Source organism: Heterocephalus glaber, unplaced genomic scaffold (assembly GCF_053883595.1).
Source record: "Heterocephalus glaber isolate CG9 unplaced genomic scaffold, H.glaber_assembly_v1.0 deba00001689, whole genome shotgun sequence".
Classification (NCBI taxonomy): Eukaryota; Metazoa; Chordata; class Mammalia; order Rodentia; family Bathyergidae; genus Heterocephalus; species Heterocephalus glaber.
The window spans coordinates 8,430,758-8,449,170 of NW_028258414.1; the positions used below are offsets into that span (position 1 = coordinate 8,430,758).

At 34.7% G+C, this 18,413-nt stretch overlaps 1 protein-coding gene across 11 annotated transcripts in view; it reads right to left on the bottom strand.

Moving 5' to 3' along the window:
- Dennd4a (DENN domain containing 4A) overlaps nt 1-18,413 on the bottom strand; it is a 141,165-nt gene that overhangs the window by 36,652 nt on the left and 86,100 nt on the right. For 6 of the 11 annotated variants that reach the window (XM_087199081.1, XM_021237049.2, XM_087199079.1 and 3 more), the window contains 8 exons: nt 8,482-8,615; nt 5,805-5,940; nt 5,233-5,439; nt 5,019-5,147; nt 4,624-4,765; nt 3,785-3,916; nt 1,397-1,513; nt 512-643 (listed from right to left, as the gene is read on the bottom strand). In XM_087199081.1, the coding sequence (XP_087055207.1) occupies nt 512-643; nt 1,397-1,513; nt 3,785-3,916; nt 4,624-4,765; nt 5,019-5,147; nt 5,233-5,439; nt 5,805-5,940; nt 8,482-8,615 (1,129 nt within the window). The remainder of the gene's footprint in view (nt 1-511; nt 644-1,396; nt 1,514-3,784; nt 3,917-4,623; nt 4,766-5,018; nt 5,148-5,232; nt 5,440-5,804; nt 5,941-8,481; nt 8,616-18,413) is intronic. The other 5 variants (XM_087199085.1, XM_087199084.1, XM_087199083.1 and 2 more) reach the window with 2 other exon arrangements.

An 18,413-nucleotide genomic window follows, 5' to 3' on the forward strand; every position in this document is an offset into this window, starting at 1 on the left:
AAAGGGCTGGAGGATGTAGCTCATTGGTAGAGTGCTTGCCTCTCACATATGAGGTTCTGGGTACAATTCCCATTACCATAAACAAACAAAAAAGGGCACTATGAAAAGAAAAAAATAAAGGATAATGTTACTTAAACTATGCGAAGGGCTATTCTTCTTTGCTTCTATGCAAACTAAAGAACTAGAGTTTCATTTAAAAATTATCTAGCTGTATGGCACCCTTACACTTACTACCTCTCCTGCTCCTACTTCCCTCTTTCAGAAAGTCCTAACATTCCAAACTCAAAAGGCAGTGTATAGTAGGAGGTATGCCATATACTTTGTTATAATAAAAGTTTGAACAAAGTATGTTACAAAATACAAAACTCAAACTACTAAGTTGCACCATGAGAGGTTGCACAAATACATTTTTTAAATAACTGGGAAGAATTAAGACTCATTAAAAATAAATATTCACTAGGTCATAGTACAATTCATTCTGCACATAACAAATGTGTTCTATTCAACTTACCTGTGCATTCTCCTGATATTTTATCAGCATTGTTATTACTTGTGCCATTGAGGCGGACTATATTGGAAGAACAGTGACAACTGAGCTTAGGAAGGCAGTCAGCACTTCCTTTTGCACTCTCGTTCTCTGATACTATAAAGATGAAAATGAAAATGTTAATAAGATGAATCTACACTATAGGAGGCATAAAGAGAAGCAGCCTTTAGTCTTAAATATGTCTACCTGGAAACTGGTGATAAGGATATACTGGATACCTCTTTACCACATTATTAGTCACCCACAAATAAATCATTCCAATTACTTGAGGCCTCAAAGCATGGATCAAATTACAAGTACTGGTCATACATGAGGTTCATCCACAAATTCTGTATTTTCTCTTTAGTTGTGAAAGTGAACTTTTGGTGAAGGAAGTGGGGGGTAATTATGTCATAGGCCATTACAAAACTTCAACTGAAAGTGTTACTAAACCTCAGAAAAGAGATTCTGTTTAAATATATATATATGCATATATATATATATCCTATATTTCTCCTACACTGAGTTTAAAAAAAATATATAGGTATTTATTTATTTTATTTATTTTCTTTTTGGTACCGGGGATCGAACTCAGGACCTTGTGCATGCAAGGCAGGCGGTGGAACCACTAAGTTAAATCCCCGGCCCTTACATTGAGTATTTTGTGAGCAATACACCATTCACTCATAGTATTTGGACAGTGTTTTGCCACTGAGATCATACCTGAAAAATTTGTATGAAAACATGGGAGAGCTTACAATGAAAGTGTTATAATAGGAAAATGGAAAATAAAACATACTTTATTACTTGTACTTTCTATGAACATATAAATTTACAATTTTACACATTTTCAACTTAAACAATACCTACAGGAACTAGAATCACTCTCTTTTTTATTTTTTTCTTCTTGAATATCCTCAGTAGATGCATCCCCTCGTCTAACTTCATCCTTAGACAATGAATTATATCCAAGATCAGACTGGCCACCTAGGAAAAAAAAAGAAACAAAACCCTGTGTTGTTTACCATACTTCTTTAGAGAAAGCACCTGAAACTAGGAGCAACACATTAGTGTTCTGGATAAGTTCTAATTGAAAGCACTATTTGGTTAGTTACCTCTACCATATCTCCATTAATGTAAGAAATCTCAAAATAATATACTTTTGGCTCTATAGTGCAGCCAAAAATTCATTCACACTACTATGTGGGTACCAAAAGACACAGATCAATCAGGCCATGTCCTTCACTGGGGAAGGTCTGAGTTCCAACTAAGTAATGGAGAACACATTCATACATAGGCCACTGGAGCTGAATAACTAATGACTCTACCAAGAAGCTAAGTTTCTTTAAATTTACTGGTAAGTAATTAATTTTTTCAGAATTTAAATGAACAATTACAAGATTGCACCAATATACAGGAACAAGAAAAATATCTAGTATTAAAGTTACTGTTAAGAAAGCAAAAGTTACATCAATTTAAGAAAACTACAAACTTTTGTTAAAGAGGGTCATTTTCATTTTTAGTAAATTTTTCCACTAGATTAGTATCAAAAGACAAGGTTCTGATATTTTTTTTGAAACAGGTCTCACTAAGTTGCTTAGGCTAGCCTTGAACTTATGATCCTCCTGATCCTGCTTCTCAAGTGCTGGGATCACAGGCATGCATCACCATGCCTGGCACCAATTTAATTTTGTTTGAATCTTAAATTCCCAGATTTGTTAAACATACGGTTGCCATGATTAGACTAAAAGTAAAATTGTTCTATAAACTTGTTAAGAAATCTAAGAAAATTATATTAAATACCAGTATTTACTTCAATATCTTTGTTATAATTTTGAGTTTGCATTTTTTCTAATCAAACGTCAAAGTCCTACTTGCAAAGAAATTACAAATAGAAATATGTGAAATAATCTTGTAATTCATTTTATAAGGTTCTGCACTATTTTAAGACAGACTTATAAAAAGCATTAGTTAAAAGTAAAAGATCTCGGGCCGGGGATTTAGCTCAGTGGTTCCAGTGCCTGCCTTGCAAGCACAAGGTCCTGAGTTCGATCCCTGGTACCAAGAAATAAAAAACTCATTATTTTTCAGAGATAATGCCTGAGAATGACTGCTATAACTGATTAAATTCATACTGCAGGATCAAGAAATAAAATCAGCCAAGGAAAAATTACTATGAATGTTACATTTCAACACAATCTGCTTACATTTATTAATCTTAAAGTAGGAATAAAAGAAGGCATAAAAAATGTTGACATTGACTGGGGATTTAGTTCAGTGGTTTCTCTACCTGCTGTGTAAGCGCAAGGACCCAAGTTCGATCCCCAGTACCAAAAAAAAATTGACATTGCAGATGGAAATTCTCATATTTTATCAGTAATGTTTCAATTTTTAAAGTTTCAATCCATTAAGAGCTTGTGCTTATACTATACTAAAAATCATGTATAATTGTTAAAATGTAATAATAAAAACTCAGAATAATGTAAGCATATTTTTAAAGTGTTAGTTTCAATAACAGAAAAGGCTTATACACAAATCTTGTATTTCAATGAAGGCTATGCCCTCTTCAGTGCTAGAATACTATTTTTAACATTTAAAATTGTAACTTTAAAAACAGTTTAAGACCCATAAGAACTTGCAAAAATACCATAGCATAGAGAATTCTTGGGAAGCCCTTCATCCAAGTTCCCCACTGACACCTTATATAACCACAGCACAATGTTAAAATCAGAAAACTAACATTGCTATAATACCACTGAGAAACAGAGCTGTAAGTTTCTTTTTTAAAAAGCTAGCAATATTTTCATAACTACAAAGAATAATCCAAGAGAATGACATAGTAAAGGGGCTGGGTTGCTCGGTGGTGGAATACTTGCCTACCACTGTAAGACGCTGAGTTCAGTCCCTAGCGCCACATGTACACAAAAGGGATAGGGGATGCAGGGAAGAAAGGGAGGAAAGGGGGTAACAGGAAGGAGCAGGAGCAGAAAAAAAGAAAAAGATACAATGAAGAGATCTGTGGCTACCCACGGTTAAATTATTATGAACTAAATTCCTGATTAAAGTACTTTACAATCTCTCAAAGAATGAATAAAATTACATGTAGTTACTAAATTCAGTAGGAAATCAAGTACCTAACATAAAATTTAAAAGTGACAGTTAAGCATATCACTGAAAATAAAAATTTTAAGAACACAGGCTAGCAAATCTTGTTTTGCAAATGTACTGTAATGAATATATACATAAGCACACACAAACCTGTACTAGATCTATCATCAGTAGCATACATTTTGATTAAACCCGTATTAAAAGATGCCTGCTCCACAGTGTGTGTCCCATGACCACTATCCATGCTGCCATGACTAACAGTATCCAGGTCACTGCCATCTGCTTAAGAACACAATTTGATAGCATTTTACTACTCAATGAGACACCAAAAATATACATTAGAGTTTGTTGTTCAAGCTAATAAACTACTAATGTAATAATAAGCATGAAAAGTGCCACATAATCACCAAAATACAACACAAAGAAACCTACTGTGAATTATCAATGAACACTGAAATAAGATCACCAAAGGCTGATAATTTAACAGGAGAAAAAACATTTTTTTAAACAGAAGAGTACGCTAATACAGGCTGAGCTTCCCTAATCCGAAAATCTGAAATGCAAAACTTTGTATGTGCCAATGTGAAACCACAAGTGCAAAATTGCACACCTGGCCACATGTGACAGATCACAATTCAATGCAGGCACACTAAAAACACTGTATAAAATTACATTTAGGCCATGTGTACAGGGTGTATATAGAACATAAACGAATTTTGTATTTAGACCTTGGGGTCCCACCTCAGAGATGTCTCATTTATGTATATACAAATATTCCAAAATCCAAAAAAGTCCAAAATGTGAAACACTTCTGGTCCCAAGCTTTGTGGATAAGGGATAGTCAACTTGTATTAGAATTTGCTTAATGGTAATAATCAAAGCCGGAAATATTCAATATTTTGAAAACATTAAAAAAATTTTAAAATATGAAATGCAAACCACTCAACTAATTTTGAAGAAAAAGTAAAACACATATATTCCTTAATTACCTGAAAGAGTTGTTTGTGATAAGTGTGCCTGCTTCTTTAAAGCTCTTTTGAATTGTGCTACTCCTAAAACAACATTTCTTACTTTTGTCCAGAGAAAATAGCCACTACGACTTCTTGAAGGCCAGGTACTTTCCAAAACAGCCTATTCATTCGAAACAATAAAATAATTAGTTAATTAAATAACTTTTATAAATGAACATACATTGGCTCTAGTATTAAGCTAAAGAACATCAAAGTAGATTGTATAACCTGAAGGAGAACACAAAATTATTAATTTACAAAATAAATTTGATATCCTAAAATAAATGCAAATAACCCCTGCATCAGTTATTTCTGCCATTAAACTAAAGTTTAATAATGACAAAAATAATTCTCCATTAAATCAAAATAATTACCTTATTATAATAACCGTAAGTAATTGCATTGGGGTCAATACCAGCTTTCTGCATTTCAAATAGTACTCGAACTGCAAGTACTGGCTGATCATACTGCCCACAGAGCTGCATAAGAATGCGGTAGCACACCTGAAACACAAGTTGAACAGTGTACAGAAACAAAAACACATGTATGAATCTAGGATAAAATGATATGTTATAAAGAATAACTTACCTCATCAGGTGGATCCATCTTCTTTGACTGCATTTTTTTTAGCACATCATAGGCTGTTTTCAGAGCCCTGACTTTGGAATGACACACTTTCACATAAGCTGGCAGACAAATAAACCACAGCCCGTAACAATGGCGCAGTAGGCACCTAGACCACATCTGAGGGATAGAAGAATACTTCTTGGCAATTTTATGGGCTGATTTAATTTCCTAGAAAAAAATTGAAAAATCGCATTAATACATTTAGACTTAGGCTATCTTATTTAATGAATACTAAACAAATAAAAATCGCATGCTTTTATAATGGTTCCATAAGAAAAATCTGTGTAGCACTAATACATTTTCAAGCTTTTCTTGACTATGTATTATGGAATATATAAAATAAAATTCTAGGACAAAGTGACTAGGATACTTCTGAAGTTGGATTACTATAAACTATCTTCAGAGTGCACAAAGACAATAATCTAGTAATAGTTGTATACATGGTGGTAAAGTATATTAAAGGAGGATGAGCATCAAATTTACTTCTTATTCTAATATTTGAATACGTGAAGAATTCAAAATTTTCAAAGCACCTGTTTTGTTCTTCTGAACATGGGAGAAGGGCTATTAGGACTACTTGATTTTGAAGGTAATTTATTCTTCCGCATTTGTAGAAATCCTTCAGGTCTCTCAAATAAATTGTTCCTAAGAACTGGAAACCCATTATAGCTGTTTTAGAAAAGAAAAAAAATTCTCAAGCACACAGAATACCACATTGGCTGTAAACTAAAAATATTATGGCCAGTAACTTATAAGAATTTAACTATCTCGGGCCAGGTATTTAGCTCAGTGGCGCCGTGCCTGCCTTGCAAGCACAAGGTCCTGAGTTTGATCCCTGGTACTGGGAAAAAAAAAAAAAAGACTTTAACTATCTCCATCAGGTCATAATATATACTCAATAAATATTTATGCTAACATTGCCTTTTTTATGATAACATTTTAAAATGTAATAGCCAAATACAGACTCAGTATATTTTGTGGTAGTGAGGAGAAATACACTTAAGTGAACTTGATACCACATTTCAAAGTCACTCAAACTTTTAAAAGTTAGTATTTATGTAAATATATAGCAAACATATTAGAAAGTGTGACTATTGGTAAGAGGTCCATAAAGTCAATAATCTTTCAAACAACACAACCATCAATTTCACTGCTTTGGATTAACATATTTACTGTAGAACCTCTCTCTTAAAAAGTTGCAAACAACAGCTTTAGGTGTAATGTATTAGTCATCAGGCCTAGCTATAAAATTATGAACTGGTTTGTCAGACTGGCTAACTAGGTACTGGTTGTTTAGGACTTCATTTATAAAACAAAACAAAACAAAACACAAACTGAGGAATTTGGAAAAGTTGAGGTTGGAAAAGAGAAAGCAAACATTAGTACTGGCTCTATGAGGAGGTAGATCTAATTAGGGTGATAGAACAAAGTGTTCTAGGCACTTAAAATGTTATAGCTAGGAGAAACACATACTGCAAAGAAGAAAAGGTGGCCAAAAGCAACAAAATTAGCCTACTTTATAATATTTATAAAATCATATAGTTTTACTTAATAAGAAACCTAAATATAATAAGAGATGATAAATAATTACACATTACCACAGGCAAATTCAATATAATAAGAAAGTACTAGTAATGAGTAAATGTTCAGAGGTAAAACAGCAAAAACTGTTCCGGAAAATCATGTCCTTTCTAAAAATTCATTGCATGTATATGGGGTGGCAACGAGACTATTTTACATATCTTAAGGAAATGCCTTGTCATTTTACAGACAATATGGATATGAGTCATCTCTGATTAAGAGTACCTACTGTGGGTATTAAAAGACATTTCAATTGTTTTTCCAGGGATTGTTATGGTCACACCCAAATTATATTGTTTCTCAGGAAACAAATGACTAGACTCTTACAAAAACCTAGGAACGTTTTAAGCTAAGTAATTGTACTAAAGGCCTAAAAGTAAAATTTAAATACAAAGTTAAAACCAGACCACAGAAAGAAAAACGAAACTGTATTAGTGAAGCATACTAAAAGACTTAGAAACAGAAAGTAGTAGGGCTGGAGATTTAGCTCAGTGGTTTAGCCGCCTGCTGTGCAAGCACAAGGACCTGAGTTCGATACCAAAAAAAAAAAAAAAAGAAAGAAATAGAAAGTAGTAAAGAGATAAAAGAAATGAGATCTTGTTTAGAAAGAAAAAATTAGTAAAACATTTTAAATATCTTTGACAAAAGACACTTTAAAAAGCATTCAAGAGGAACATCATCAATGGAAGGAAAGAGGAGGAGTCAAACAGACTATGAATTAATTCACAAACATCTGGCACTCAACTTTTCAAATATAAAATGAAAATTTTAATCCAAATCATAAATAAGGATGTTCCGAAAAAATCTTTTTTTTAATGAAAATAACAAACTGTAAATCAATGAGTTACAGATATGAAATAGTTTTAGAATCTTTAAAAGAAGCATTATTACAGAATTAAAACTAAAAAAAAAACCTAAAAGGAAATTTTAAGTAAAAATAAATGTATACATTGCTAAAATTTAAATAATGAATCTACTCTTATCACAGCCCTTATTTTACTGTGATCAGAAATTTTCCCTCTTTCCCATTAGACTTGAAGAAGGCAGGAAAGGAACAATGTGTCATTGAAGCCTATATCACTGCATTTAGCAGTGTGACAAAATTTCCTAAATTAATGTCAATTCTAATAATTCTCAATTTTCATTAGTTAAAAATTTTGTAAACATAAATGGCTTAAGAAATTACCTCATACAAGTCACAGCCATAAATATTGACCTTAGTTAGATTTAACTTTTTGTAGACCAGTCACATTCATCAATATGTGTACGGAAGGAAAGAGGGAGTGAAAGTGAGGAAATCATCTTTAGTAAGAAGAAAAATCAAAATTCTACAATAAAAGTGCTGCATTTCAGTGGTGGAGTCTAATAATTTAAACAATATTTATGATACCTATGTAGATTAATTACGGAGCTGTCCAACTCAGTATTATATAAAATTATATATATATATATTTTTTCCGATTAAACCTCAAAACTTAATAATGGATGTGGGATAAGCTTGCTTACCACCTAAAAATTAGGTATCTGTAAAGTTTGGATTTTTGAAAATACCACAGTCCTTAGAAAGCTATGTCACTGACGATGGATTGCTTCTCTCTTTCAATCTCAAACATTCTGCTTCTTGAATACCTGTACTGTAAAGGGGGTTCTTCACCATTGGGTAGATGGGGTATCTCAGGTGGTGTTACAAAAACAGTGTGTTCACTTTTGAAAGACTCATCCAGTTCTATGAGTCGTACTTCACCACTCTTGTCCATATCTACCTGAAAGAATTTTAAAAACATATATTAAAAAAATCCTATTAGCCAAGAATCTATTGATAGGTAATGATTAAACAATTTGCAAAAATACGTACAATAGAGGTATTAAAATAGCAAACTGATGGGGCCAGGTGTTTAGCTCAGTGGTTCTGCCACCTGCCTCACAAGCGTGAGGTCCCGAGTTTGAGAAACGGTACCAAAAAAAAGGCAAACTGAAAATTACTTTATATAGTACACTATCTTTTCAGCATGGAAAATGGAAAATAAGTATACTCATTTTTGCTTATATTTACATAAAAGAATACATAGAGAAGAGAAATAGGATAAAGATGAGATAGAGGGCTGGGGATTTAGCTCAGTGGTTCCGTCGCCTGCCTCACAAGCACAAGGTCCCGAGTTTGATCCCCGGTACCAAAAAAAAAAAAAAAAAAATGAGATACTGGTGTGAGAAACTGAAAGTGTAAATAAGGACTAAATGTATAATAGGTCATGTGAAATAGGAAGAAAAGGGGCAAAGGGGAACGAAGTGGGAGGGCTAAGGGAAAGGATAGAAGGGAGTGGGATTAACATGAGAAAATGGAAAAATAGGAACAAAATTTTTGTAAATAGAGAGGGCTGCAGGGGTTGACGGGAGGGCTGGGCAAGGGTGAAAAACAAGAACCAAGAGAGACTATGTAAAGGTGCAAATTTCCAATGATGAATGTTATTATATTGTATACCTAAAATGTACCAATTATTAGAATGAATAATCGATAATGTAAAATTGGAATAAAAGGTCCAAAAGGATAGGGGTAAGTGGGAGGCACAGGGGAAAGGAAAGAAGGGAAAGGAAAAAATGATGAGAAATGGAAAAAATGCAAATAAAGTCTTTGTAAACAGGGAAGGGTGGAGGGCGTGAAGGGAGGGCTAGGAATGGGGAAAAAATAAGAACCAAGATGCATTATATAAAGGTACAATTCCCAATGAGAAATGTAATTGTGTTGTATACCTACAATGTACCAATAAAAGAATTTAATACAAAAAAAAAAAAAAGATGAGCTAGAACCTGGATGTTGCAATGTATAAATTTTTATATTGTTTTGCATTTTTGAGTCATAAGAATATAGTCAAGGGCTGGGGATTTAGCTCAGTGGTTTTGCTACTTGCTGAGCGAGCACAAGGGCCCAAGTTCAATCCCTGGTACCAAAAAAAAAAAGAATATAGTCAAGATAATATTTTTTAAAATGTGCACGCAAGTGTGTGTTAGAATAGTTAACCCTAAATATTGTACAATTTTTATTAAGTGGGGCCGGGGATTTAGCTCAGTGGTTCTGCTGCCTGCCTCACAAGCACAAGGTCCTGAGTTTGATCCCCAGTACCCACCCCCCAAAATTTTTACTAAATGAAACAAATTTCCCTCAGTTTTTTCAGTACACTATATGTAGGATTACATTCAAATTAAACTTTAGTCCTCCTATCAATATTGAAAACATTTAAGTAGTACTAGATACCCTATGGGGCAAGGTAATACCCAGAAAAAATGAAGACTTCACAGGGCTTAAATTGCTCCATAAGACTCAAATCAAACAGCAGAACATTGACCTTAATTTTCAAAAAGTTGTCATACATTTGACAAAATACAGCCCACAGAACTATATTTGGTAAGAAAGAATTAATACTAAACAATATAGATGTAATGAGTAAGTTGGAGAGCAAGAACTGTTAACAAGTTATATCTTTCTTTCTTTTTTTTTTTGGTACCGGGGATCAAACTCGGGTCCTTCCGCTTGCAAGGCAGGAGGTGGAACCACTGAGGTAAATCCCTGGCCCTAACAAGTTATATCTTAAAGAGGAGGAGTTGGAGCAGAGTATATGGAAAAACAAAACAAAACAAAAGTTAAAATTTTTTTCTATTAATAAGAACAAGTATATGCAAAATCTTCTTACATAAATTGTTTATAATTCCACAGTACTACATGCTATAATTTCCAAGATTAAAAAATATTATTAATGGTATATCTGTGAAGTGAACTAGTCAACATTAGAGCATGTTTCAGAATTATAAATAACGATATAATTATAACTAAGAGAAAAGGTCACAAAATAGTGATAAATAAAATCAGGCCAAGCCATATATACACATTATGATTAATTATTATTATTATTATTATTTTTTGGTACGGGGATCAAACTTGGGACCTAGCACTTGCGAGGCACTGAGCTAAATCCCCGGCCCTAATTATTTTTTTTTTTGAGACAGGGTCTCGCTATGTATTTCAGGCTGGCTTCAAACTCGCAGCAATCCTCCTGTCTCAGCCTCCTGAGTCCTGGGACTACAGGCGTGTGCCACCACGCCTGGGCACTGTGGTTAATTTTGGGGGTGGGGGCGGTACTGGGGATCGAAATTAGGACCTTGCGCTTACAAGGCAGGCAGTGGCACCACTGAGCTAAATCCCCGGCCCCATTATGATTAATTTTAAAACACAGTAATTATGTATGTTATAGAGATATAGCTCTGCATTCTGTCATACACATACAACTCACATGTATGCATAAACAATTCTCAAAACATAAACTCTGGGTTGTATTACCAGCAATTAATAAATTTTCTTCTTCATTTTTCAATCAAAATATATATTAGTTTTATTTGATTTTTAAAAATACAAAAGTAAATCAGAATAGAAATTTAAATGAGGTAGAATATATTGCTTTTAGAACAAATTATTTCCATTCTGTTGGGATATTTAAAAGTTAATCATCATAAAAGATGGTTTCTTCCCTTTTTAGCTTGCCAAAGACTTTTATGTGGTAAAACTAGCAATGATAAAATAAATATAGTAAACTGGGTAATCATATACGTTGGACTACTCAAAACTGATATAGTCTTGTTTTATAAGGCAAGATGTGTTTAAATATTTCTACTACATTCTTAAGAAAATAATCTACGATTGGGGATTTAGCTCAGTGGTGCCACTGCCTGCCTTGAAAGCAGAAGGTCCCAAGTTCGATCCCTGGTTCCAAAAAAAAAAAGAAAGTAATCTAATGCGAAAAAAAGAAATCATCCTAAAAAAATCATCCTAAAAGATGTTTCTGTAGGATTGCAACAGAAAATAACTGGAAGTCATCCACACGTTAAAAAATAGGTAAATAAATAAATAATGGTAAATTCACTGGATGAAATATTAATAATAAAATGGTAAAGTCATTAATAGTAAAAATGGTAAAGATTATGCAGACTTCTGGTTGTACAAAATAAAAAGTAGTTTGCTTTTAGTAGCCCCTGAAATCTTATCAAAATGAGAGTAAGATGACTGGGAGGAAAAACAAAACTTATAAAGATAAACTGGACAGGGGACAACAGCAGAACTGGAGATTAAAACATTTTAGAAGCTATTAAGTCACTGACCTGTGAAAAGTGAAAGCCACCCATCTGGCATTGGGGAAGGGAAGGAGAGACAAACCACAAAGCATGCCATCTTGCTACACCAGGACAGGAATAAGAAGTGCCAAATGCCCCTTGAATTAGGAGTGCAGATGAGGTTGCTGCAGAAGGATTATTTAAAAGTCCACACTTAAGGACTCCCAAATCCATGGCCCAACCCAAGACAGGACACTACCTCTTGCCAGTGCAGGCAGAAGACTTGGTTAGGTTTTGCTAGGTGAGCCAGAGGGCCTTTTCACTTCAGGGCACTGGGACAATGAGGAAGGTTACTGAAAATAGGCAAAGTAACAACAAAGAGAAAAACTCAAGTTATCTTTCCCCGCTCAACTCTGAGCCCACTAGCAGTTAGGCTTTTGTTCCCCAGGGTAGAGACTGGCTAGAGACTGGAGGATACCTCTTGGGAAAACTAATCAGCCTAAAAGGAAAAGCAGTTACAGGCACTGCAATTTACAGAGATTCCAATGAATTCTTTTACAATTACCAACTCAAAAGTAAGGAAGCCTCAAGCTCCACTTTCCCAGAGAGTGCGCCTATGAGCACTTTTGCCTCTTGAAAATGACAACCAACCAAAAAAATCTCAAGACATAGCCGAGGATTAAGCTCAGTGGTTCCGCCGCCTGCTTTGAAAGCGCGCAAGTGCAAGGTCCTGCATTCAACCCCCAGTACCCAAAAAAAAAAAAAAAAAAAAATCACAGGAATAGGGAAAACCAGTAACTTGAAAGGGAGCAAAATAAACAGATAAATGTATTCAGAAGGGGCAGAGAACGCAGGGATAAGATACCTTCAAAGTAACTAAAATGAGTAAGTCTACACTCATAAAATAACAAGATGCTATATAAAAAAGGAGCACTCAGTGAATCTGTAGGGAATTGTAAATATGACAGCATAGTGACAAAGTATACTATAAAGGCTGGAAGACACAACTGAAGAAATCTCTCAAAAAGTAGAATTGAAAGATAGAAAACGACATGAATAAAGAAAATCAAGAGATCAGTCCATGAGGGCTAATATACAAATATATGTGTCGGAAAGAGAACAGAGTTGAGGAAAGAAATGAAACAAAAAAAGGGCAAGAAAATTCCTCAGAATTGAAAGAAATGTATTCACAGACTAAAAGAGCAGAAGCATTATCAGAATCAATGACGAAAAAAGGTCTACACAGGGCATATTCTTATGAAGTTTCAGAAAGAACATCAGGGATTTAAAAAGTTTCCATAGAGAAAAGGGTTCAGGCACAAAGAAAGGAACAGAATGTGAGTTGGCATTCAAGTTATCATCAGTAACAGTAGAAGCTGAAACAACACAGCAATGACTTTCAAAACTTTAACCCCACCCCCCCCAAAAAAGTTTAACCAACAAAATTATGAATCATGTCCTGGAGAGAAGCAAGAAATTTTCAGGTAGGCAAAGAATAAGAAAGAAAAAGGAAGGAAGGAAGGAAGGAAGGAAGGAAGGAAGGAAGGAAGGAAGGAAGGGAAAAGAAAAGAAAAGAAAAGAGAAAAGAAAAGAAAAGAAAAATGTTCCATGTACTCTTCTCAGTGAGCTATTAGAAGATATGCTTCAAGATAACAGGGGAGGGAAAAAAAGACATAGTTACTGAAGCCAGAAAGCACAGAATCCAGCTCTAGAGAGGTCAACACTGTGGTTACCAAGATGACAGTGAAGGAAAATCCCCAGACAGTCTAGAAAGCAATCAGTTCAGATCAGAACAAGAAAATGGACTCCAAGTATTTCCCATAAAAACAAGAAGGCAATCAGTTTATATTAGAACAAGAGACTGGAAAATGCTAGTATGAATTTGAAGAAAAACCCAAATGTGTTAAAAATAACTTTTCACTTTTTTACCAAAGTTCAGAGATGAATTAATGACACAAGACAAAAATGGATCGATTATTAAATTCTGAGAAGTCTATACAGTATATGAAAGGAAATTTAATATACACACACATATATATGTACACACACACATACCTCCTAGCTATAATTATATACAAAGTGATAATATTAACACTGAACAGTTAGTTCAACAAAACTCAAGCTATAACTATATTGTGAGAATGTTGGTGGTAGTAAGTATAACATTAATAAATAATATAAAAGCTAGTGAACATCATTAAAAACATATTTAGAAAGTAAATGACTGAAGACATAGCTGAAAAGAAAGCAGTTGCCTCTGTGGACCAGAAATAGGATGGGAAGGACACAATACAGCCTTGTAAAATTATTTAACTTTTAAAAATTATGTCATGTTTTGCTGTGGTAAAAAATGAAAATTTACTCTTAAAAACACTTGATTAGCAATATTATAAATGCTTATAAAATCTAGTCATGTATAAAACAGAGAACTATTGTGAAATTAAGTAAAAATGCTGGAAGTAGATGTCGACTATATTGTTCATTAGGGTACTAGGCTTACGGAGTTTTTTCACCCTTTTATTTTCCATACTGTTACTTTAGCAATTTAATAAATGTGTTAACAAACTGAACTTTCAATAGGAAATATAAAATACTTAGCTGTTATCAGGAAACCTAAAGATACTTTAAAAAAATATTAGAAACATATTAATGCTAATTCAAATCATAAATATCCCTGGTGGAATGTGGTGTCCATGAGCTACCCAAGACCAAGACAGACGTTTTATACTCATGTTTTTATGCAAACAAAATGAGTTAAGTAATAAGCAAGGGCAGCAATGACAAAATGAAAGAGATGAATGCGAACAGAAAGGTTAAAACAATTGCCCAAGGTTATAGGAAAGAAAGCTTTAAACCACCACTATCTCCATGGTGAAACACTATAAGGCTGATTGTGTATGAACACCAGGTATTTAAAATTATTTATTTATTTAACAAGTTCTCACCCTTTTTTTTAATAGCTTCTCTCCAGACATGTGCACCCTTTTCAGTCTCCAGCCTTTTTGTTTTTATTGGAAAATGCTTGGAGTCCTGTACAACTGCTCTAAATCGCAATACTTCAAGGACTATTAAAATTTAAAATTTTGCACTACAGATTAAATACCTTGGTAAAAGATTTTTTTCCTTTACTTGCACACCAAATTGCTGTGCCATAAATCCTACCTGCATTTATCAGTTGGACATCTCTATCTTTTGGAAGCAGTGACATCTGTCTTTATTGAGAAAAAGAAACCCAACACCCACAGCAAGATAAAATTAATCTTCAGATTCTCTTATATATATTTCCACAAGACATTAATATGCTCAGAGAACACTGCAAAGAGTTGCTTTAAAAACCAAGAAAAAAATCTTACCAGACTGTTACACAAAACTGCCCTTAGTTAAGCACCATCCTACAGGAACAGATTGTAAGGATTTAAAATATAACCATGTAAAGAACAAGAATACATGGTTCTTAAATTAGTCATAAATGAAACTCAATTCTCATATATTGTTTATTTTTATCCAGCATTATTCACTTCAGATTTTTTTTCTGTACTGGGTATTGAACCTAGGACCTTTACCCTGGCCTACATCCCTATACCTTTTTTATTTTTAATTTTGAGACGGGGTCTTGCTAAGCCACTATGACAATTCCCAGGGCTTGAATTTGTGATCCTTCTGCCTTAGCTTCCCAAAGTGCTGGGATTACAGGCCTGTGCCATCACATTGGGCTTCACTTTAGCTCTTAAAGTCAGTCAAATGTTTTCTGTTTGGATATGCTAGGATCAAAAGAGGAAGATATCTTATTTCTGGCTTAATCTCAGTCATGACTGGCTTAGCAGTTAATACATATCTAACATTACAGTGGACCCTTGACTTACAAACTCAATTCATTCACGAGAGCTGGTTGTAACTCAAATTGGCTGTAAGTCAAGACTATTTTTCCCATAAGAAATAATGGAAATATCCATAATGCTTTCTGAACCTCCCAAAGCACCCCTTAACTAACCTTTTCATAATAAAAAGGGTTGTATAATGTGCATAATTTACCAAAACATCAATAATTTTCCTAGTGTATTCACTAAAAAGTTATAAAATGTGCTTAGTTTACCAGCAACAACAATTTCATACTGTACTGACCATTCAAGTTGACATCTTTGGCTTGCAGGAAGGGAGGATGAAATGGAAGGTGGTTATTGTTGGGAAGGAGAGTCCCCTTCCATAAGAACATCAGGAATCCGGCTCTCTGATGTCCTTTTTCTCTTTGGGAGAGTCTGTAGCCCACTAGGACCTGGTTCTGGCTCACTAGGTCTCAACCTTTTCAGAACTAAAAACTGGCATAAGGTTGTCTGCTTCTGTCTTTTCTTTAATATTGTTTTGTAGCTTGACATGACACTGTCATTAAGCAAGTTTATGCAATGATTGGCTTTTTGTCTGGGAGGGTCTTCCCTACAAATGTTCGTAGCTCTGTCCATTTTTTCAGGATTTCCTTTATTTCAAAAGAAGAGTTTTGCTGCAATGATCGTTGATACTCCCTGTCCTCTTCAGAAAGCTCCTCAGCTGCCATTCTTTGTTGCTCAGCCAGAAGTTGTTGAAGTTCCTCCGTAGGAAATTTCTGAGTGTTCCTCCACCAGTTCCTCAATATCACCACTGTCTGCCTGCAAGCCTATGAACTGTGCTATAATGACAAAGTCATCAACCACAGGGTCAACTGAAGGCCCAAGCTCCTCTACACAGCCTTCAAAGTCTCTCTCCTGTATAATTTTAGGCCACACTTTCTTCCAGGCAAATCTCAGTGTCCTTAGAAAGACACTGACCCAAGATCTCTCAATGAACCTCGCACAGGAAAGGATGTTGTAATTTCCTTCCAAAAGTCTTTAAGGGTTAAATCTGTACCTGAGACCATCTAGAAGCACTTTAAGATCAGTTCCTTGGTGTATAGCTTCTTAAAGTTAGCTATAACCTGCTGGTTTATAGGCTGCCATAGAAGAGTTGTATTAGGTGGGAGGAACTTGACTGAGAGCCATAGGAATTCTTCAGCCAATTATTCTTTCAAATCTCATGGGTAAGCAGGAGCATTGTCCATAATGAGGAGAGCCTTGAGTGGTAAACCTCTGTCCTCTAGATATTTCTTAACAATAAGACAGAACGCTTCCCTGATCCACTCAAGAAAAAGTACTCTGGGTATCCCTTCTTTGTGTTAAGAGCCCCACATGACCCCTACCCTGTTCTTCATGACTTTGTGTTTTCTGAACACTTAATTTATCACTGTGATAAATTAAGAGAGGATTTATCACCATTCACACTGGGTGTATAGCAATAAGATTACCTTATCCTTCACAGGCTCTTCCTGATTAATGTATGTTCTCCTGGTTCTTCCAGAAAAGGCCAGTTTTATCACAGTTAAAGACTTCATGAGGGCAAAAGCCATTTCTCTGTGTCATCATTTGGAAGTGGTGTATGTAATTTTCAGCAGCCCTTTTATCAGCATTGGCTGCTTCACCATACCTAGTTATGCTATGAACCCCAGTTCTTCCTTTAAAATTGTGAAACCAGTCTACGGCCATACCACCCTGAATGTGCCCAATCTCATCTAAAATTGTGAAACCACACCTTACTGGCATGAAATGTTTCACCATTATCATTCATTGATGGATTATCCTTTACAAGGTCTGCATTTATAGCCTGAGCTTTTTCATAAATTTAGGCTAAAACCTGCCATCTGCCTTTCGTTTATCCACACTAATATTAGCCTCTCTACCTCATCTAACACTACTGATCATGACTAATTTGAGTAACACCTCTAGCAACACTAATTTCCTTATACAAATCTTTTCTCTGTAAGACTGTTGAGACGATAGATTTCGATACAGTGTGCATATCAGTGAGATCAGTCACACCAACGTCACTCTCGTATTTCTCCACAATTTCCTTCTTCTTGATTGCGATTGTCTTACCTTCCCTTCCTTCCTTAGCTTCTTTTCTAGCTTTTTGGGGGCCATTCTGATAGCAGTAATCATAATAAAGCACTGACCAAAATCATGTCCTCAAACATGCACATCTGGGCTCAGACTGACACATACACTTGTATTTTCTGGCACTGCAAGTCTTTGTTTACAGCTGCACAAGCAGCTGGCATTCTTGTTGTAACTCAAGACTTTGGTCATAAGTTAAAACTAAAATTCCAGTCGTAACCCAAGTTGTATGTGAGGCTGGTCGTAACTCAAGGGTCCACTGTATTTACTTTCTATAGTTAAACTATCAGAGATAAAAGAATTTGTTCACTCAAAAAAAAGAGGTCAGTCATTCAACTAACCTATACATAAATGATTAATTTTAAGGTGTTACTGATACTCAAAATATTTGCAGATTAAAAATAAGCACTGACTTTTTGTGTTTATTGTGCTACTGTAGTATTATTAAAATATATAAGGCAGGCTAGGCATGGTTGTGCATGTCTGTAATCCTGGCACTCAGGAGGC